Source organism: Lithobates pipiens, unplaced genomic scaffold (assembly GCF_037356315.1).
Source record: "Lithobates pipiens isolate NorthernLeopardFrog02 unplaced genomic scaffold, aLitPip1_a1.2 Scaffold_8, whole genome shotgun sequence".
NCBI lineage: Eukaryota > Metazoa > Chordata > Amphibia > Anura > Ranidae > Lithobates > Lithobates pipiens.
The window spans coordinates 59,199,483-59,221,736 of record NW_027507903.1 but is presented as its reverse complement, the minus strand read 5'-3'; the positions used below and the strand labels follow the sequence as shown (position 1 = coordinate 59,221,736).

The 22,254-nt window shown below is 42.0% G+C and overlaps 1 protein-coding gene across 5 annotated transcripts in view; it reads left to right on the top strand.

The window, feature by feature from the left end:
• The window catches only part of USP8 (ubiquitin specific peptidase 8), a 104,707-nt gene extending 84,058 nt beyond the window's left edge, over positions 1-20,649 (top strand). For all 5 annotated transcript variants that reach the window (XM_077470847.1, XM_077470846.1, XM_077470849.1 and 2 more), the window contains 5 exons: positions 2,221-2,431; positions 12,562-12,798; positions 17,158-17,300; positions 17,398-17,527; positions 20,089-20,649. In XM_077470847.1, coding sequence (XP_077326973.1) covers positions 2,221-2,431; positions 12,562-12,798; positions 17,158-17,300; positions 17,398-17,527; positions 20,089-20,274 — 907 coding nt within the window. In that variant the 3' untranslated portion in view covers positions 20,275-20,649. The remainder of the gene's footprint in view (positions 1-2,220; positions 2,432-12,561; positions 12,799-17,157; positions 17,301-17,397; positions 17,528-20,088) is intronic.
• The last annotated feature ends 1,605 nt before the right edge of the window (positions 20,650-22,254 follow it).

Here is a 22,254-nt window from a genome sequence, read left to right as displayed (position 1 = left end):
ATCACAGTTCAGCACAATTTAGAGAAAAGAAGGTCAGGGACTTCTTAAATTAATGGACTGTTGTACCTATGATGTGTACACGCAAACAAATGCATGAAGGCTCTGAAATGGAGCCTTGGTGTTTGCATCAGCTAACTGGAGCTCAACTGGTGTCCCTTCTTCTTCGTAGTAAATATTGGGTGCACCCCCTTCCCATATCACATAATATAATGTCCATTGCCCAAGTAATCTCACAGCATTGTCAGTTTAGAGACAGGAGACACAGCATAGCTACACAGATACAGAATTTGCATTGTCGGCAGCTGTCAGACTACCCAAACAGTGGCTGCATTTATTCAGCTGACAATTTGGCACCCGGCTTCTCCATATTTTCAGACAAAGATTGTCTGGAGGGAGAGTGCTGAGTGGTCCACCCAGGGAGCAAATTGATTGGGAACCGGCTGAAATTCACTCAGGGATTGGCCATCTTTAATGTGGTAGTTTATCTAATCACTTTACTATTGTCTTTACAATTTTTGCCAGGTTCACGTTTTATTATTTTATTTGCAAAATACCCTAAAACGTTCATTAATAGAGTCTCTATTCTGCCAGGGTAAAGAGGGAAATAAGAATAAAAAGATTGCTGCTCACTTGACCAATAGATGTAGTTGCCACAATAGAGAAATTAAAGAAAAAAATTCTTATTAAAAAAACTATCATTTGAAATTTAAAGAACTATAGGCAAAACTATAGCCAAACAGGAAGTGAGAGGAAATCCCTGCAAATTTAGGGAATTCTTTGGGGACCCCCCAGGTCACCCGAACTAGTGTGCCCATTGGAATATTTCCCCTCTATTACTTTTTCTGGGGACAACCCAAAAATTGGGATTTTCTTTTACATCCACTTTCAGTGATAATGGCAAACAGGACAAATAGAGAGGGTGAATCTCCCTAACAGGGGCACAGACAGCAAACAAAACTGACAAGCATTCTAATTCCTCTCCACTCTATCCAAAATTTAAAAAAAAGTTTTGCCTTTAGTTATCCTTTTAAGTTTTGAGTTCTTTTTTTGACCTTTGTGCCCTTTGTTCTGTGTATAGGCAGTTGTATTGGGGCACCTTGCAGTTTCACACGCAAGAAAACCTGGGCATTTTTTCAATGCATTTGGATGCCATTAGGAATGAATGGCACCCCTGCACATAAGCTAAAGAGCAGCACATTTCTGTCATATTGTCTGCTCTTAACAAAATGAACAAACTAGCAAAACCTGCATAATAAAACTGTCCTATAAATGCAGATGTAGCAGCATAGATTCTGTATGCACGTATTCTTGCTGGAAATGACACAAAGCAGGGTAGAGGTAGGTAGGTAGAGCCGATCTTCAATATCTTCCTGCTTTCTCTGTCAATTATTTTATATACTACATGTACTCATTTAAAGGTAAGTCTTGTTATCCCCTGAAAAAAATGCTAGATTTCGAATGGAAAGGAACCTAGATCTAGATTTTTTGTATGACACATTGTAGGAAGATTGATGGTTAAAATTGTCCAAATCTATGTAGTCTTTCAGAATGTCAGCCAAGACAAAAAAAAAAATACATGCAAGCTTTTTTCGTTTACAGAGAGCCAAAATTTGATTGGATTTAAATTTTTGTTTGCTATAAAGTTTATCTAGTATTAAAAAAGAGAAAAAAAAAAAACTGAAGCCCTGGTTCACATTGATGGGGGATTGAAATTGTGCGAGTTTAGCTGAACTTGCACGATTTTTTTCCCCGCATGTCCAACGATTTCAGAGACATCTGTGTGGTTTCCTGCACAGATGTCTATTGAAATCGCACCAGAAATCGGCAGAAGTAGTACAGAAACTACTTTTGGGAATCAGTGCGGCGCTGCAACGTCGGTGTCGCACCAATTCAGATGGTTCCGACTTGGCATGCGATTTGACAGGGGCGGGTTCTGTAGATTTCTGTAATTCAGCCCATGGGGCTGAACAAGAGAAATCTGAGATTTTGTAGCAAGCCTTGCAGAACATCTCCTCCTATCTGAACAGAGCAGGAGATACTTAAATATCCGCCACTTAAAAGGCACCTGTGCCCCTGGATGCAAGTGTGCCGCTACTGATCACTGTCGGGTATAATGATTAACATACATATTTACTAGACTCCAGGTGGTAACCAGTTCTTACTTAACTTTTTATGTATTGGGTCTTCAGAGTTATTTACATAAGAAATATTCTTGTACAGATCAAATCTTCTGGGTCATAAAGGGGAAGTAGCAGAAGAATTTGGAATTATAATGAAAGCTCTCTGGAATGGTCAGTACAAGTATATAAGCCCCAGAGATTTTAAAGTGACGATTGGGAAGATCAATGATCAGTTTGCTGGATACAGCCAGCAAGACTCACAGGAATTGCTTCTCTTCTTAATGGATGGACTCCATGAGGATCTCAATAAGGTACTGCTCTGAATACATTTAATTGAAAATAGTATCAAGATTTTAACGTGTCTGAAATAAGTATTATAGTATAGTAAATATGTAACGAGTGGTGTACCGCAACCGCATGGGGTGGGTCTTTTATGTCAAATTCCCCCCAAAATGCAGATTACTATAACCCACTAATTTATGTGTAAATGATCTCCAGACAGTTATTTATTTGGTTACGTGACATTTGGATCTGTTTGTTTTATGAGATATTAGTTAATACAATTGTAAATGGTTTGTATAAATTATAAGGCCTCATTTACATGGGTAGAAAGAAACATAGAAAAGCGATGGCAGAAAGTGAAAGAGTAGTCCACTGAGTTGGCCCGTTTTGTTTGTCATTAACTTTTGTGTCTTAGTATAGATCTAGGTTTGTCCCAAGCATGTTTGAAGCCATTTACTGTTGACTGTCTCACTACCTCTGCTGGAAGTTTTTTCCAAGCATTAACTACCCTTTCAGTAAAATAATACTTTCTAGAGAGGTCCATACACTGTGCATTGGATGTCCAAATAAAGACAAGCGGCTGTGTGGGGGCGAGCGTCTCAAACGCACGCGGTTTGCATTTGGGCCAAAGCTGTGTGCAGGCAGCACCTCGCAAGTCCAACTGCATAAACAAATAACTGAAATAACTGTGTATGAGGCCTCAGCCCCCCCGTGTGAATAAGGCTTTACAAGGAAAAGAACTCCTTGAATAAGTCAGAAGTACATCCTTGGAGCATAGCTAGCACTGGTTGGGAACCTGAGCTTTACATCACATGTGCATGCTTCTAGGCCAGTGAAATAACAGGCCTACAAATTTTATATTGTGTATCACAAATCCTCATCTGGTTGCTCAGTCATTTTTTATTTTTTTTCTGAAGTTTATTTAAAAGTATTAAAATAAAATATGAACTGCGTAAACTGAATGGGGGGATCCAGTAGCTGTGCTGATTTACAGAAATGGTGAGTAGCTAGTCACATTCCAGCTATAGTTTTCCTAGAATGGGTTATAAAATAAAAGCTGACTTGGCTGTTTCCTCCTAACCTCCACCATATCATGTCCAGTAATTGTTTTTATGGTAAGTGACAGTATGTAAATTGCCTGTACAGCACAACTTAAATTCTTAAATTTTGTTTCTACTTTCCATTTTATGTGTCCTTTGATGACCCTTTTAGAGAGTAAGTAAGCAAAGTCATTGGTCTATGTTCAAAAAAACAAAAAACAAACCCCATTTGTCTTGTTTTTTACTATATAGGTGTGGTTTTATGTCATGTAACTAGAATGAGTGCAGCTGTGTTGTTGACCGTAGATGGGTATGTGTATAACATTTGTGTGTAGTTTCCTGTGCTGTATAGACTATCCTCTCATTGTTACCATTATTAGTGTTTGTCTTGGTTATACATTGTATATCTGTTATGCATACTGCACTAAACTCCTTAAATCAATGATGTTGCACTCAGTCCACCCCTTTCCCACCCACAACCTCCCGGGATACACATGGCACATCCAGGAGGCCTCACAACAGTCCTTCCCCCTAGTTGGTGGGCCTTTCCCGTTCCCGGGGGTGGTGGGGTGAAGGAATCGGCTTTGAGTGATCAGAAAGTCACAGCCAGCCCCCAAAAACACTGGCGATTACTAGTAGCTCTTGACCTTTAATTTTTGGATAGCCAGGGGGAGTTTATTTTCCTAATTAAAAAGGGGCTACTGGGATCATAATCTCTTACAGGCTGATAAATGCCTGATGAACCTTTAGCAGACACTGGATTCTTCTTCTTCCAGTGGGCTAAATAAGACAACTGACAGATCACTGTACTAGCACAAGCGATGTTACCAAAGTGATCTCTCCTGCTGTACTATTGTTTTCTGACAGGGGGACCCCTCCCCCCCCCCTGTCAGAACACACCAGACAGCGCTCACAACCATTGGTTGTGAGCACTGATCAGATGCTGGTTTTCTAGCTCGCCGTTCAACAGAGGTGGGTCTTTAGACTGGCTTTTGTCAGACAAGAAGCTGTAGAGATGGCCCGACATTCCTTTTTCCTTTTAGTTTTTTTTTTAGGGGTTACAACCACATAAACATTAAAGGCAAAGCTTTTTTTCTTGGTTTTGTGTAGAGTGGGGTAGGGGTAGACTCTCTATTGGTTTTGTCTGCAGTCTGTGGCCCCTAAGATTTCCCAGAACCAAAATTGCTAGCAGGACAGGAATTGAGGCTAAATCATCCACAATAGAACAAAATGGCTATAAGTTGGCTTTTTCAATTGCTGATTCTGTCCCCGTTGTAGATTTTTGATCACTTCCTACCCTGGTAAGAAGATTTTCACCCATACAAGAAGTGTGCAGAAAATCTTCCCAAAGGAATCCTGGGAATATCCAGTTGCCTCTCGGGGGATGAGGAAGGAATTATTTTCCCCTGCTGGATCAAATTGTGTCATGCTTTATTGGGGTTTTAATTTTTATTTTGTTTGCCTTCCTCTGGATCAATTGTGAGTACAGGATTGTGTATATGGTGTGTGTGTGTGTGTTTTTTCTGTTTGTTGAACTGGATGGACTTTTTCAACCAGACTAACTATGTAACAACATGGCCTATATTACCACCCTCTCCATGCTCCCTAAAATACCGTATATACTCGAGTATAGGCCGACCCGAATATAAGCCGAGGCCCCCAATTTACCCCCAAAAAACTGGAAAACTTATTGACTCGTGTATAAGCCGAGGGTGAGACATGGCTGTCCATCCCTGTGTGTCCGTCCATCCCTGTGTGTGTGTCCGTCCATCCATCCCTGTGTGTGTGTCCATCCATCCATCCATCCATCCCTGTGTGTGTGTCCGTCCATCCATCCCTGTGTGTGTATCCATCCATCCATCCATCCCTGTGTGTGTGTGTGTGTGTGTGTGTGTGTGTGTATTCATCCATCCATCCATCCCTGTGTGTGTGTGTGTGTGTGTGTATCCATCCATCCATCCATCCATCCCTGTGTGTGTGTGTGTGTGTGTGTGTGTGTGTCCGTGCAGCCTTGTGTGTGTGTGTCCAGCCTACCTGTGTCCCAAGCCTCCGTCCCGAGCCGCCGTCGTCCCGAGCCTCCTCTGTCCCGTGCCTCCTCTGTCCCGTGCCTCCTCTGTCCCGTGCCTCCTCTGTCCCGTGCCTCCTCTGTCCCATGCCTCCTCCGTCCCGTGCCTCCTCCGTCCCGTGTCGTGCCGATGGATCGCCGCTCCAGGATCGCCGCTCTTCTCGGCGGCCATTCTACAATTCAAAAGCCGCGCCTCCGTCCTCCGCCTGTGATAGGCGGAACACTCAATTTCCCAGCAGCCTGTGTTCCGCCTATCACGGACATCCTCTCATACTCGTCCGTAGTATGAGAATGAACGGATGTCCGTGATAGGCGGAACACTGACTGCTGGGAAATTCAGTGTTCCGCCTATCACAGGCGGAGGCGGAGAAGGAGGCGTGGCTTTTGAATTTTAATGTCCGCCGTCTGTCTGCTCGATACGCTGATCGAGCAGTCAGACAGCGATGACTCGAGTATAAGCCGAGGGGGCACTTTCAGCCTCAAAAAAGAGGCTGAAAATCTCGGCTTATACTCGAGTATATACGGTATGCAATTTCTCACTGACCTTACAGGCATTATTACTAGATGACAGATGTAGCCGGTGAGCAAAGTAGGGTGGTGGTTTAGGCCACTGTGCAAAAGTACAGTTCCTTGAAATGTTGTCATATTACAACCAAAAACACATATTTTATTGGGATTTTATGTGATAGACCAACACAAAGTGCCAAAAATGGTTTTCACATTTTTTTTTTATTTTTTTTTTTTAAATATCTGAAAAGTGTGGCATGCATTTGTAGTCAGCTAACATTGTGTAGAATAATACTTGGCTATGTGTTTACTTCAAATGACAGTTTTGGAGTAGGCAGTTACATTTAAAAAAATAAAATGTAAAATTGACAAGGGACGCCAACATAGTTGTATCTTTGATCTTAAAAACTGTGGGATAATGGTGTTGCGGTAACTTGCCCAAAAAAAAACAAAAAATAAATAAAATATATACATATATTTATAAATAATAATATACTTGATATCACTAGAAAAAAAAGCCTTAGAAAATGTGTTTGCAATAACTCCATCAGTATCACCAGCAAAGCAGCTTCATTATTATCCCATTAACCACTTCCCGACCGCCGCATGACGATGTACGTCGACAGAATGGCACGGGCAGGCATAAGGGCTTACATGTACGTCCTTGCCTTCCCGCGGGTCGGGGGCCCGATCGGGCCCCCGCCCGGTGCCTGCGTTATTCGTGCCTACGGTATTCGTTCGAGAGCGATCCGGGATGAGGGGGCGGCCATTCATTCATGGCCACCCCCTCGCGAATAGAAATCCTTCGTCACATCACTTCCTCTCCTGTAATGTAAACACAGGAGAGGAAGTGATGTAATCTCTCCTCCGTGTCGGTATTTTTCGTTCCGACACCGAGGAGAGAGGATCGGTGAGTTGCACCAACACGACACTACACAGTAGAACATGCCAGGCACACTCACACCCCCCCGATCACCCCCCCGATCACCCCCCCAATTACCCCTGCCCCCCAGTCACAGTGACACCAATGTCATTTTTTTTTTTTTTGCATTGGTGTCATTTGTGACTGTAATAACTGTTAGGGCAGTTAGGGTTAGCCCCCTTTAGTTCTAATGTACCCCCCTAACCCCCCCAATAAAGGTTTAACCCCGTGATCACCCCCCGTCGCCAGTGTCACTAAGGCTGGGTTCACATTGCAGCGGTTTATGAGAACGAATGTGATTCGCACCGCACTGCAGTGCAAATCACATCCGATCTCTGTGCGATTCGAGTTCAGCCATACAGATAGTATGGCTGAATTCGCATCGCACCCGCCGCGAATTCGCACGGGACCCTTTTTTTGGCCCGCAGCAGAATCGGATCGCATGGGTGTTCACACCATGCGATCCGAGTTTGCAGATCGCACTGCGATATGCGAACTGATCTGGGGGTGTCATTAACATTTCACTGACACTCCCAGCAGTTCGCATAGGGCAGTGTGAACTGCCGCCGGGAGGCATGCGATGCGGGAACCCGCCGCGAATTCGTGGCGTTCCCGCATCGCTCCAGTGTGAACCCAGCCTAATAAGCGATCGTTTTTCTGATCGCTGTATTAGTGTCACAGGTGACGCTAGTTAGGCAGGTAGGTATTTAGGTTCGCTGCAGCTTTTTATAGCGCCAGGGACCCCCATATACTACCACATAAAGCCCCCTGATTGCCCCCTAGTTAACCCTTTCACCAGTGATCACCATATAACTGTTACAGGTGACGCTGGTTGGTTAGTTATTTTTTTATAGTTTCAGGGGTCATTTGGGGGGGGTTTGTGCCATCTTGGCATTTTATGGCCTTCAAAACTGTAACGCCCTTAGAAAACCTGAAGGCGGTTCTTGGTTTTCGGGGCCCCGTACGCGGCTAGGCTCCCAAAAAGTCCCACATATGTGGTATCCCCGTACTCAGGAGAAGCAGCAGAATTTATTTTGGGGTGTCATTTCACATATGCCCATAGCATGTGTGAGCAATATATCATTTAGTGACAACTTTGTGTAAAAAAAAATAATAATTTTTTTTTGTCATTATTCAATCGCTTGAGGCAAAAAAAAAAATATTCAATGGGCTCAACATGCCACTTATCAATTTCCTTAGGGGGTCTACTTTCCAAAATGGGGTCATTTGGGGGGTTTTGTACTGCCCTGCCATTTTAGCACCTCAAGAAATGAGATAGGCAGTCGTAAACTAAAAGCTGCGTAAATTCCAGAAAACGTACCTTAGTTTGTAGATGTGACAACTTTTGCGCAAACCAATAAATATACAATTATTGACTTTTTTTTTTACCAAAGACATGTGGCTGAATACATTTTGGCCTAAATGTATGACTAAAATTGAGTTTATTGGATTTTTCTAATAACAAAAAGTAGAAAATATCATTTTTTTCAAAATTTGCGGTCTTTTTACGTTTATATCGCAAAAAATAAAAATCGCAGAGGCAATCAAATACCATCAAAAGAAAGCTCTATTTGTGGGAAGAAAAGGACGCAAATTTTGTTTGGGTACAACATTGCATGACCGCGCAATTACCAGTTAAAGCAGCGCAGTGCCAAAGTGTAAAAAGACCTCTGGTCATTTACCAGCAAAATGGTCCGGTCTGAAAGTGGTTAAAGAAGAAGAGAATGTGCGCTGCATTTGAAGATATCATCATCTTTTTCCGCGTCACGAATGTTAATTCTCATTACGAACGCTAGTTTACAAGACCGACCGCTTTTGGCTCGTCCTTGCTTCCGAGCATGCGTATTTGGTTCCATCCGTCTTTCCATCAACTCTGACCAATTATGTGCCACTTTGTGCCACTTTGTGTTGGTCTATCACATAAAATCCCAATAAAATACATTTACGTTTTTGGTTGTAACATGACAATGTGAAAAATTTCAAGTGGTATGAATACTTTTACAAGGCACTGTACTTCTAGGGAACCTTTCTAAAGCGGCACTATACTCTTAACACTGCCCTACTGCTGCTTTAAAGATATACTTTGGCACATTTATAAAGCACACCGGTGTGTTCCCTTTTCTTCGGAGACTCAAAAGCCCAATTCAGTTTAATGTGTCAGGTGGAGGGTAACATGTACATATGACCTATCAGTCACGTGATCAAGCTCTCCTATCACAAAAAGTTCACTGCAGCATTATGCAGACAGCGCTTTGATAGACTCTGCAGCTTCCATATTATACTTAAATACTGACTACAATATGGCACTGCATTATTTTAACTGACAATTGCTATACACAAAAAAGACAGACAATTTTGAAAAATAAAAACCCAATATATTTTACTTTCTGCTATGAAACATATTCAATAAGGAAATTGAAAAAAATCTAATTTCTTCATAAATTTAGGCCAATGTGTATTCTGCTACGCGTTTTTCATTAAAAAAAAATCCCAATAAGCCAATATTGATTGGCTTGCACAAAAATGATTGCGTCTACGAGCTATAGGATATATTGATATCATTTTTTACTAGTTATTGTGGGGTTCAATGCATTATAATGGGGCTGCGATATTGCAATGGGCTTTCTGACACTTATGCTTCTTGGGAACCAGTGACGCTAATACAGTGATCAGTGCTGAAAAAATATGCATTGTCGCTGTACTAATGTCACTGGCTGGGAAGGGGTTAACATCAGGGGCAAGCAAAGGGTTTTTTGTGTGCCTAACCAGTGTTTTACTATACTGTGTGAGGTGTTTTTACTAGGGGAAGAGATGAAATGTATTCTCTGCTTCACAGGGACACAAATTGAATCTCTTCCCTCCTGTTAGAACGGTGATCTACCTTTGTTTTCAAACTTCATGATAGGCAGGTGCCGGTGTCTTGTCAAATAGCGTCCTCCATCAGATAGTGTCCCCTGCGTACTGCGCATGTGCAGTACACAGGAACACAGATTCCGAAAATTGCCGAGGATGAACGGCGCCTGCGCCGTGAGTCCAGGTTCTATCCCCACTATCCAAGTGGACATAGAGCTAGAATAAAAAAGAGCCAAGCGGAGCGAGGCCGAGCCCGAAGCGTGGCGAGCGAGGCTCGCCCGCGAGGGGCCCTCTAAAATTCACAACCCTATGTCCGCTTGGATGGTGGGGTTACCACCTCCACTCATGGCGCAGGCGCTGTTCAGCTTCGGAGATTTTCCGAAGCTTCGTCTGCTCCGTACTGCGCATGCGCAGTACGGAGCGGACACCATTTGATGGGCGGACTCTATTAGGCAGAACACCGGCAGACATCGTGTCCGCGGTACCTGGTACTCGGTTCCCGCTGTGTGCGAGTGAACCACCATATCGCGTGTATGACCTCATCTACACTGCTGCTGGTAAAGGGACATTTAGAGGCAGTTGGCTGCTTTTTTCAGCTTCCACTGAACGCATCCAAGGTTATCTTATGTGTACATGTACACAGGTTCGTTTAATATCGTTTTTAGGCAGTTGAGTTTAAAGGCCATTTTTGGAAAGCAAAAAGTTCAGAGTTCAGGTGCTGAGTTTAGAGGCATTTCAAGCGCTACACTAAGCCTAAATATACATGATCTGACGTAGAGGTGCTGCCCTACAACAGTAAAACATGTAAAGACGAAGTTCCTCAAAAAATGAGACTTTGGAGGACCATGAACACTTAAAGCAGTAGAATTTTTTTTTATATAAAATGATACAAATTTATGACAAAGAGTAAATACGTTTTTTTTTAGATACAAAATAGATACATAAAAGATACAGTCCACAAATAGATGGAAGAGTGAGGTAAAGGTCTTCTTCAGGGAGAGGAATGGGCTGAGGTCTTCCAGATGAATACAAACAATCTCATGTATTATGTGTTTCAAACAATGGAGCTCATAAGCTCAACACAAAAGAGGAAAAAGACGCCTGAATGGTGTCAAGCAAGCCAGAGCAGGAAGGAAATAAATCATGTCCAGGTGGGACCCTCCCATATCTGAGAACTACCTCCCAAAAGGGGGGCCAGAGCAGTTACAGGATGACAGACCAGCACGGATCTATCGCTTTGAAGTTTGTAGATTGAATTTTGCAGTGCCAAAATTCTTTCACAGACCCGCATCACCTAACAGTGTGTTGAAATAAGGCTCTGCCGCAGATGTAACCAAAGAGACATCCCATATTTGAAGGTTGGGGAACTGGTCAGCAGTGAACCTAGAGGGTGTCACAGGTGCAGCGATGTCCTGTCTCCGGAATGAAGCTAACAGTAAAACTGCTATAGGGTAGACCTTAAATGGTTAAATAAAGGCAAAAACATTTTTTAGTTGTGGAGAAGGATTAGAACCCCTGTCACGTTTGTATTGCTGTCTGTGCCCCTACTAGGGAGATTCGTTCTCTTTCCACTGAGAGTGTAATAAAATGTCACCAGAACAGGAACAGAGGGGAGATCTTTCAATGGGGACACTAGTTCTGGTGGCAACTCAGCAATTTACTTTAACTTCTTTTGTGGCTATTAAACTGGAAAGTGAAGAGAAATGTCTTCAATGGGGCACAGAGTCTGGGGAAAAAAAAATAAACCGGGTTTATAACTCTACTGAAAAACAAAGTTTTGCCTTTATTTTTACTTTAACCTCCCTGGTGGTATGATTAGTTCTGGTTTTAGGTGCTGAAAGCAGTACAATTATTTTGCATGGAAATTTGGCGTTTTATATTGTAGTCCTGTAATTCTTAGGAATAACTCTCTTAAATCTGTTCAAACCAGAGTCTAGAAGACATCTCAGGTATGATAAAGTTTATAATATAATAATAAAAATTATTCAATAATGTAATCAAATCCAAAAACACTGAAATTTGCTCATTTGCAGAATTGTCGCTGTCATTAGATTTAGTGTTTGATGACGAATTTCCCCACAAATCGCTATCACTCAATTCTGCAAGTGATTATAATTTATTATCGCTGTTTTCTAGTTGGTCTAAAATCACTTTGGACATAAAGGGACAGTTTTTGGTTGCTATGGGCAATCTCCAAATTTCAGGCAGAAAAAAACAGTATTTATAATATAAAAGTGCATGCAGGGCACTGCACAGACCACTAGGGACAAAGGGGGTGTGTCTTTTTTTTTTTTTTTATACATTACAGTACTGTGTGTGTGTTGTGTGTTTTTATTTTTTGCATTTGCCGCCGATCTCCGCTCCCGTGCGCCGTAACGTCGCAGGGAACGGAGCTCGGCGGCACTCGGGCACTGTGTGAATTCGAGCGGAGGACAGCGCAAAGGACATCGCTGGATCCAGGGGACAAGGTAAGTAACTTCTCCCTGTGTCCTCCCTGTATCCAGCGATGCAATCCCGAGTCTGACTCGGGGTTACCGCTTATGATACTAAAATCCCAACCCGAGCCAGACTCGGGATCATCGCCAGGGAGGTTAAAGACTGTCTCTGTGGTAACAGAACATACACAGTGATGGTAAACTGTAGGTTTTCATGTCGATGTTCTTGTTGTGCTGTCAATAAGTAATCATAGCTGATATTTACTTACAAAGTATGATGCAGTTTTTGTAGAATAAATGCAGAGATTATTTGTGGAATGACACGTCTTAATTGCAGGCAGATAACCGGAAGAGACACAGAGAAGAAGACAACGACCATTTAAATGATATTCAGGCTGCAGATTCAGCTTGGATCAAACACAAGCAACTTAACGAATCAATCATTGTGGCGCTTTTCCAGGGTCAGTTCAAGTCCACTGTCCAATGTCTAACCTGCCACAAAAGATCTAGAACATTTGAAGCTTTTATGTACCTGTCATTGCCACTTCCATCCTCCAGCAAATGTTCCCTTCAGGTACTTCTCTAATGCAAATCATTCTTTATTTCTTTGTGTTTAGTGTCATCTGGTACTGCCAGCTGTATCCATATCTAGATCACCTCTACTTTTATATATTTTTAACATTTTTCATTTATGTTTGTAACCCATGGTTTAGCCATATTATATTTTGACCTTTTACCTAAACTGAAAACCCAATTCTTTCTGCATTCCAAAGTTAGTAAGTTAATTGTGTGCCGGTTTGGTTCTCGTATAAAGTGGTTGTAAAGGTTTCTGTGCATTAAAACGCCTTCTGTGTGCAGCAGCCCCTCTTATATTTATCTGAGCCCCATTTAGATCCAGCAATGTTGCAGGAGTGTTTCGGTGGCCCGTGACTCACCTCCTCATTGGCTGAGACAGCAGCATGGCGCCATTGGGTCCCGCTGCTGTCAATCAAAGTCAGCCAGTGAGGAGCAAAAGGGGTGGGGCCGGGTCGTGGCTCCGTGTCTGAATGGACACGGAGCTGTGGCTTGGGTGCCCCTATAGCAAGATATTTGCTGTGGGGGCACTCAACAGAAGGGAGGGGTTTAGGCACACCGAAGAGGGACCTGAGAAGAGAAGGATTCTGGGCTGCTTTGTGCAAAACCAACTGCTCAGAGCAGGTAAGTATAACATGTTTATGTTTAACCACTTCAGCCCCGGAAGATTTTACCCCCTTCCTGACCAGAGCACTTTTTACAATTTGGCACTGCATCGCTTTGACTGACAATTGCATGGTCATGCAATGCTATACCTAAACAAAATTGTCCTTTTTTTTTCCCCCACAAATGAAATGTTCTTTTGGTGGTATTTGATCACCTCTGCAGTTTTTATTTTTTGCGCTATAAACAAAAAAAGCAACAATTTAGAAAATATTTTTTTTTTTTTTTTTTTTACTTTTTTACACTTTGCTACAATAAAAATGCCCGATTTAAAAAAAAAAAAAAATTTTCATCAGTTTAGGCCAATATATATTCTTCTACATATATTTTGGTAAAAAAAAATTGCAATAAGTCTATATTGATTGGTTTGCGCAAAAGTTATAGCGTCTACATTTGGCATTTTTTTTTTTTTTTTTACTAGTAATGGTGGTGATCTGCTAAAAATCGCAGAACTGTGACATTGCGGACAGATCTGACACTTTTGACAAATTTTTTGGACCATTGACATTTATACAGCGATCAGTGCTATAAAAATGCACTGATTACTGTGTAAATGCAATAAAGTGGGGGGTTGGGACTTTAGATGAGGCTTGATTGATAACTGTGTAAATGTCACTGACAGAGACCGAGTTAACACTAGGGGGCGATCAAGGGGTTAAATGTGTGGTCCCTCAGCGTGTTCTAACAGTATGGGGATGTGACTTAGTATGGGGATGTGACTTACTAGGGGAGGAGACATATCGTTGTTCCTACTTAGTAGGAACAAACGATATGTCTCCTCTGCCCTGGCAGCCCAGGGATTTGTGTGTTTACACACACAATCCCTGTGCTGGCTCTCGTGCACGTGATCACGCGTGACCGGTGGCGATCGTGCCTGCCGGCCACAGGCATCAGGTCCCCTGCTGTGCAGCGACCACTAAGGGGAAGGACGTATTCATACGGGATTTTGCCCAGGAGAGCCATTGTGCCGCAGTATATCTGCGTGAGCCGGTTGGGAACCAGTTAGCCTAAAAAAAAAAGAGAGACTTTCGTATCACTTTAAGGGCTCGTTCATATGTGTGTCTGTTTTAGGCCTTGTTTATATGCCATGCTTTTAGAAACCTTGGAGTGCCGAGCCCCAAATTAGTCTGAACAAATGCTACTCATTCAGATCAATAGGAATGCGCCACAACCGCATATAATGCATGTGTTGCAGCATGACGGGCTGTTACTTGGGTTAAAAAAAAGCATACAGGAGGTGGCATATCTACCCTGAGCTGCCTCTGAAAAGCAATTTATTATGGTTCACTATTCAGAGAGGCATTAAGCAATGCTGATCATGTAAATGAGCCTTTAATCACAGCCCACTGTGCCGTAACTACATACATTACACATTATTGTGAGGTGGTCCTTTCACTTGAATAGGTTGCATGTGGCTGTCATACGGTCTGTCATGTGTGACTGGTTGTATACATTTCACCATACCGCAACCACAGAGAAGTGTACAAAAATAGCCATTGTCCCTGTTAACTTGCAAATCTGCTGTTGGGATGGTAAAACCATCTCTCGGCTCCTTGTTTTTACCAGCCCTCAGCCAACACATGTGAATGAGGCCACTGTGATGAGAGGATTTTCACCCAGACCGGTGATTGCAGTCATATTGGGAAATGACTGAATGGCTATGATTTTTGCAAAACACCACATGACTAACCAATGTAAGGGGAAGAATACATTGGCTGAGATGGATCGTCCCAAATGATTGTTCTTTTCGAATGAAGACAATCCTAGGATTGTCTTCTTGGAGCATAAATATCCTCACACAAATTATATTCCTTATTTGGTCACCAAGGCTATGGATATCTTTATATGATCTATACTCAGAGTAGTCACAGTACTTCCTTAGGAATGTTAAAAGTTGCTTTATCCCAATAGAAATCCGTAGGTACAGCATTAACCTGCATATTACCATGATTGGCTACATTTTCTTCAGCAATTTAAAGGATATGTTCACCTTTGTTAAAAAACAAACAAATTTAAAGAACATTGTGATAAATGGAAAATGAATAAACATCAAATAGAGCTGCAGTTACTGGAATAAATAAATGTACAAATTGATCAGTGTGCAAAATGGTAAATGCTCCAAAACTATATTACTAAAATTTATAAATGGGTAACCAAATGCTAAAATCTGTTAACGAATGCGTTTCTATGTGCAAAATACAGCGTGTGTGTGAAAAGGAAATCAAAATTGTATCTCTATCTCAAAGTGCCAAGAACATATAATATATGTATATCCTCAAAAATGTATGGATGTGAAAAGTAGTTCATATATAATGCCACAATGTGCAGTACGTGCCCTCACACGCCTTGTTATCATCTGCCAAATACTATGTGGAAAGAAAAAAAAAAAAGCACGCAAAAAGTGAATAAAAAGAAACCAAATGAAAGATGAATTGAAACAATGTAGTCCAAATAGGTTATTCCGTGATTCCCTTCAAGCATATCCCATACTCGCCCAACAGCAAGTCCTCAATCTAAAAATAAATGCATGATTTAACAGATTTTTGGCATTTGGTCACCTATTTTGCATGCCACGTTTTTGACATGAATATGTCTAACCATTGAGTACACAGATCAGTTAGATTGGGAGAGTTTACTATTTCACATGAATTATTAGGTTGACATAGTGCTGTTACACACAGATTAGTTTGTAAGCTAAAAAAACAAAAGCCCATCTTTTTGCAGTTAACAAATGTGCATATATATATATATATATATATATATATTTTTTTTTTTTTACTAGTAGCCTGCAAAGCATTGCACCCACAGTCAGCAGATTGGGGCGCTGTGCAGGGCTCTTGCAGACACTATGAGCTGTCTGCCCATACCTCATATGAGCAGACAGTTGCACACTGACAGGAAGCATCAATTAACTACCTAGATAACAGTGCCCTGGTAGTTCATTGAGAACTACAAGCTGACAGAATACAGGTGTAACATGTTACAAAACGTGAACTTATCCTCTAAATATGAGCATTCTAGCAGAGAACTAGGTGGACATTCACTGAGCGCTACAGGTCATCAGCAACTGAATGGGAACCAATCAGCATGGTTCCTGTGATCACAGGTGTTTTTGTCAAGCTAGAACTATCGGTACCTAGTAATGTGAACTTTTCCGTACTACGAGTTTGCTACCTGGAGTTCCCCAAGTCTCCAGGTAGTGATTGAAAAATTTAAACTTGCATGTTTTTTGATCTTGTCACCATGACAGTCAATTAAGGTAATCGTAAGAGCTTGTTTGTTCACAAACCTCCCAGCTAAGATGGTCAGTGCGGCTGTAACTATTTTGTTTTTCTGTGCTTTTCATTAAGCACAAATACAATGTTAGAAGATATTATAGTGTTTGATAATTGGCATAAAATGCCAGGTTTGGTTTCTGACCAGATCCATAAATGTAGTCATTTAAAAAAAAATCTGAGGTAAGACTATCAGAAATAAGCCATAGCAAGACTATCAGAAACAAGCCATGGCAACCAGTTAGATTTTTTTTTTTTTACTTTATTTTCCACCAGATTTTTGACTTTATTTTCACACACACCAACCACAACCACAACACATGCAGCACTATTCTGCATGACCTATACAGTTTGTATATTCTTGCATTTGTCTGGCCTTCTGACCACCAGAAGTAGCTTCTAATTCATGTTGTTTTTTTCAGGATTGCCTTAAGTCATTTTCCAAAGAAGAGAAGCTCACGGACAATAATAGATTCTACTGTAGCAATTGCAAAACTCGAAGAGATTCCACAAAGAAAATTGAAATATGGAAACTCCCTCCCGTTCTCCTCGTGCACTTAAAGAGGTAATTTTCTTATCTTCACCATAATAGTTTTGTGGGGGGGAGGAGCAATGAGAAATAAAACTGTTTTATTCATTTGCATTTCTGTGTACGGTTCTAGATTTTCTTATGAGGGCCGATGGAAGCAAAAACTTCAGACAGGTGTGGATTTTCCCTTGGATAACCTTGATCTGTCACAGTATGTCATAGGACCCAAGACATTTAAGAAGTACAGTTTATTTGGAGTTTCTGTAAGTAATTTTGCTTGGAAGACTTGAATGTAGTAATAGAGCTACACTTTCTTTTCTCATCATCAAACAATTTTCTATGGCTTAGAAAATGAATATCAATGTCGGGGATTTAAAAATAATCTGTCCTTTTTTCCTACAACATGTACGGTGTCTACCGTGACAAAACTGCAGTGCAAGCATTTTAATTGGTGGAAATTGCCAGTAGGTTGCTGTGTGTATGGCCAGCTTAAGTTTGGACCACCTTTTGGTTCTGGGTGGGGTGGTGAAACTACAATCAACTAGTACTTCCAGACTCACTGTCCCAGTAACAGCAAGTAACTGACTCTTACTGATGATGCCCTCATTTAGTTATGGTCCAATTGTCTCCAAACCTGCCTGCATGGAAAACTTTGCAGCTTTGACACATTACATAACATTCTAGGCCAGGAGTCTCCAAACTTTGTTGCTGCAAACAATCCTCGCTTGCTCCAAATGAGTCAGGTAAAAAAATTACCAGACAAATGTGGGGCTTACCACAGAATGATGACGACCCAAAATGCAAGTAAGTTCTGCTATGTGCCCCCCCCCCCCCCCCCCCCCCCCAACACGTTTTAACTTGAATATAAGGCAGGACAGTAACCAGAGCTGAGATACTGGTAGAAAACTTAAACTACATATATTCGATAATATGATCGCTCTGCCAGCCACCCAGTGCGTTGTGTGGATGCAAGACAACATGGTCTCTGATCTTTGTCATTGGGTGTCCAAACTTTCTAAAGAAAGGGCCAGTTTACTGTCCTTTAGACTTTGGGGGGGGCAGGACTGTAGCCATTGGGAATAGAAAAGGTCCTGACGTCAGTGGGAAAAAACAATGCCCCATCGTCTGTGTCAGTGGAAGGAATTGTGCCCCTTCATTTGTGCCATTGGGAGAAATTGTGCGCCATTGTTGGTGTCATTGGGAGAAATTTTCCCCCATCATTGATGTCACTGGGTCCAATTGTTGGTGTCATTGGTAGGAATTGTGCCCCAATGATTACGTTGATTACGTCACTGCAGTTGTGCCCCCCTTCATTGCTGTCAGTGGGGGGGGGGGGGGGGGGGTGTCCCATTGTTGGGATCAGTGGATGAAATAGTGCCCCAAGGGCTGGATAATAGCAAGCAAATGGCCACATCTTTCCCCCAGGCCGCAGTTCGGAAACCACTGGTCTGGGTATTGTGTAATATGATTGTACAGATAAAATGAGAGATTCTGCTTAAATCAACAACACAAGGGAAGTCCGTTTTAATCCGAAGTGTCCCTAGTGCTGGTACCAGCTGTAATCCAAAGTCCTCGGTCTCCCCCTCCTATACCCCACTGCTGTAATTTTTGGTACTAGTGCTGGACCTGTGACAGGTGCCCATTGAATGTGCAGACTAAGCTACCCCCTCCTTTATTTTAGAGAAACTACTATAAGTTCAATTTATGGAGGAGGGGAGGGGGGGTCACAGGTCCAGCACATGTATTAACTCCTGCAGCACCGGATGGTCACAGCTGTAGGGTATGGGAGGGGGACAGAGGACTTTGGATTTCCACAAATACAGCCGGCAGAGGCACAAGACACACTTTGGATTAAATCTTAAATGTAAGTAAGCAATGTCGATGATCCTTTTTTTATTTTTTTATTATATAACCTTTTTTTTTTTTTCCCTACTTTTTATTTAAAAGCATCCCAGCCCAGGCCTATTCTGGCACTCCTCTCCTACATGTAAATATAATTTTTTTGCTAAAAAATTACTAGCAAAACCCCCAAATATTTTATATATATTTTGTTTATCAGAGACCCTAGGGAATAAAATGGCAGTCATTGCAGTTTTTTGTCATGAGGTATTTGCGCCATAAAAGGCTTGTACTAAAATTATTGCTTTCACTATAACATTCACGTGGATACCTCACATGTATGATTTGAACGCCGTTTACATATGCGGGCGTGACCTACGCGCCTTCTGCGTGCCCTAATGAGCTTTCCAAGAAAAAAATTGCAGCGTTTACACCTGTTGGTGCCGGAAGTGACGTAATGGCATCACTTCTGACCTCTGGCGGCCATAGAGATGACTGGAGACCATCTGGTCCGCAGTCAGCTCTATGGCAAACTGCTGCTGCCGGCTGTTTCATTCTCCAGCTTGTAGATTGAACTGGTGAGCCTGGAGAACATCCCCTCCCCTGCCTGTAAAAGCAATCAAACGGCTAAGTAGCAGCTAGGATTGCTTTTACATTGCAGGGAATTGCCTTCTGAAAAACAAAAAAATGCAGGCAGCATTCAGATAACTTCAACCTAAGGATGTTGCATGACATCCACTTAAGGTTCCGTAGTTGAACAACATTTTGCAGCCCAGCACCTCAGTAAAACTGGCATGTAGTCCCTGATTTAAGAAATAATAATTGCATTTTCAAAGGAGCCCCTTAGCTAAGGGTCTATCGGGGAGTGGGAGTGTTCTTGAGGAATCCATTGTGCACGTTTTTTTTTACATTATGCCAAAATGTGTGTTGGTTGCATAGCTGTGAAACAAACTTGTGTTGATGGCATATCATTGTTTTTCACCAGAATCACTATGGAGGGTTGGATGGAGGACACTACACAGCGTTCTGTAAAAACGCATTGAAACACAAGTGGTATAAATTCGATGACCACGAAGTATCGGACATCTCAGTGTCTTCTGTAAAGACATCTGCTGCGTATATCCTATTCTACACATCACTGGATCTTCGAGTCTCAGAGCTGACTTCATAGAGGACAATCTGCAAATCTATTCCTTGATTGGATGGCCAGTCATTGCTAATGGCCACAGAGAGGAAAGAACACTTGTTATTCCTTTTCCTGGTCCAAAAGTGAGGATTCCAATGCAGAAATAGTAATTATAAGAGGGAATCAGCATTGTAAATGATCCTATAGCCTCATCGGTTTTAAAAAAAAGGTAGATTTGCCTTGAAAATGTCCTTATTGAACCCATTTCTATTTGTCGTGGCCTTCTCTTCCCTGTTGCGTATGCTTCTCTACTATGACATAGAAAAATGGTCCAAGCTTAATTGGAATGTATTTGAATCGAGACTGCATACTTGCACATCATTGCTGTGTATATAACTATTAAAATTTCCTTTTGTCAGATATTCTATTTATATAAAGGCGTTACTCTTCAGCTCTGACATGTCTATTATCCCAGGATGTCTGGTCTTATGAAGAGGTTTAGAAATATAGAATTATATGAAATCCCTGTACTTGTCTGAACTGACAAATCTGAATTATAATTTGCTAAATTGTACCTGTCATTTTCACAAGCAGCTAGAGTGTACTAAATCAGACTTTTATAGAAAGCTCCCCTGATCTGACTGGGGGGTGGTTGTATGTCTGTAGGCCCTACTCGATGCCAGAAACCCCTGCCCAAACCTTGGGGGGAGAGCCAGCTTGAAGGCAGATGAAACTGGAACTAGATTGTCTATAAAGCCCTTCCCAGCGCCCCAGTGAATCTTTTTGGGTTCTGGGGTCAGCAACTATTTGTGACATAATAGCACTGGGATCCAAATCATTCAAAATACCCTCACTTACACCAGTGGAAAGGACTTCTGCACCTCTGAATTTTTTTTTGTGGTTGGATTGCTTTTCAGTCATGTCTGACAGGTGTTTGAGAAGGTGATATGTTGCCTCCTCATCACCTGTTTATTTCCCTAAATGCAACACTACCGAACCTCATCCATATGCATTGCGTGTGGTTGTGGGACACTTGCAGCGTGGCTCTATTCACTTGACTAGGTTGTGTTTGGCAGGCAGTAGTACCCGTCGAATGTGATGGGGTTTAATTCCTGCTGCTACTCCAGCCTGTGTAAAACCCCAAGAAGATAAAAAAAAAGAACAAGAGGCGCCTCTGGGTGTAGACTGTATAAAACTTTCTTTAATGTAGATAGTAATAGTAAAACTCGCATTGTAGTGATAAAAATCAGGCGGTGTATAGGTCCCATGCAACGGAGGGGGAGAGAAGCCTCAGTATAGTAATTCCCGGAAGCTGTAACGTCCTGACAGGTTGTTCCCCAGCTAGTCACGGCAGAGCTGGTGTCTATTCCGGCTGGCAGCAGAGAGGAGCGTCCATCCGAGGCATGGAACGCAAACAAGGCTTCAGGCGAGGGGAGATGTGGTCACCGGGCATGCAACGCGTTTCCTGAGCTAGCAGAGCCGTGGATAGAGAGGCGGCTGCACTCCTTTGTCAAGCTAACCATTCGAGACCATAGTGAAAGAATAAATAGCGGGGGCGGAAGGAGGGGCCAGCGGGGAGGGGAATAAAACCCCAGCTGCTGCCTTTGCACCTTAAGTGGGATCAGTTGAGGGGCAATAAAAATGCAGCCCATGTGGTGTTTTCACCCAAACCCCCTTAACCACAAGTGTAAATGGGCCCTTAGGCACTCCATTAGCAGAAATATAAAAGGCACTGACTCCTTGTTAACATTCAGCTTTCTCACAAATATTGGTTCAGCCAATTAAACTGCTGAAAAGCAGAGCATGCAAGTAGAAAATAGTGGACCCTTTGCACAGTGTTGCATTTATTCTCATCTACCTATTAAAGAGTGTTCAGTCAGTGCACTGATTACAGAAAGAAAAGGTGCCATCTCTATTATCCATGGGTAATTGTAAGTAAATGTATAAAATATAAAAGTGAAGGTTTTCAGCAATAATGCTGTGCATGCAGAAGGTATTTTCCAGAAATGTAACTGTTTTAAAGTG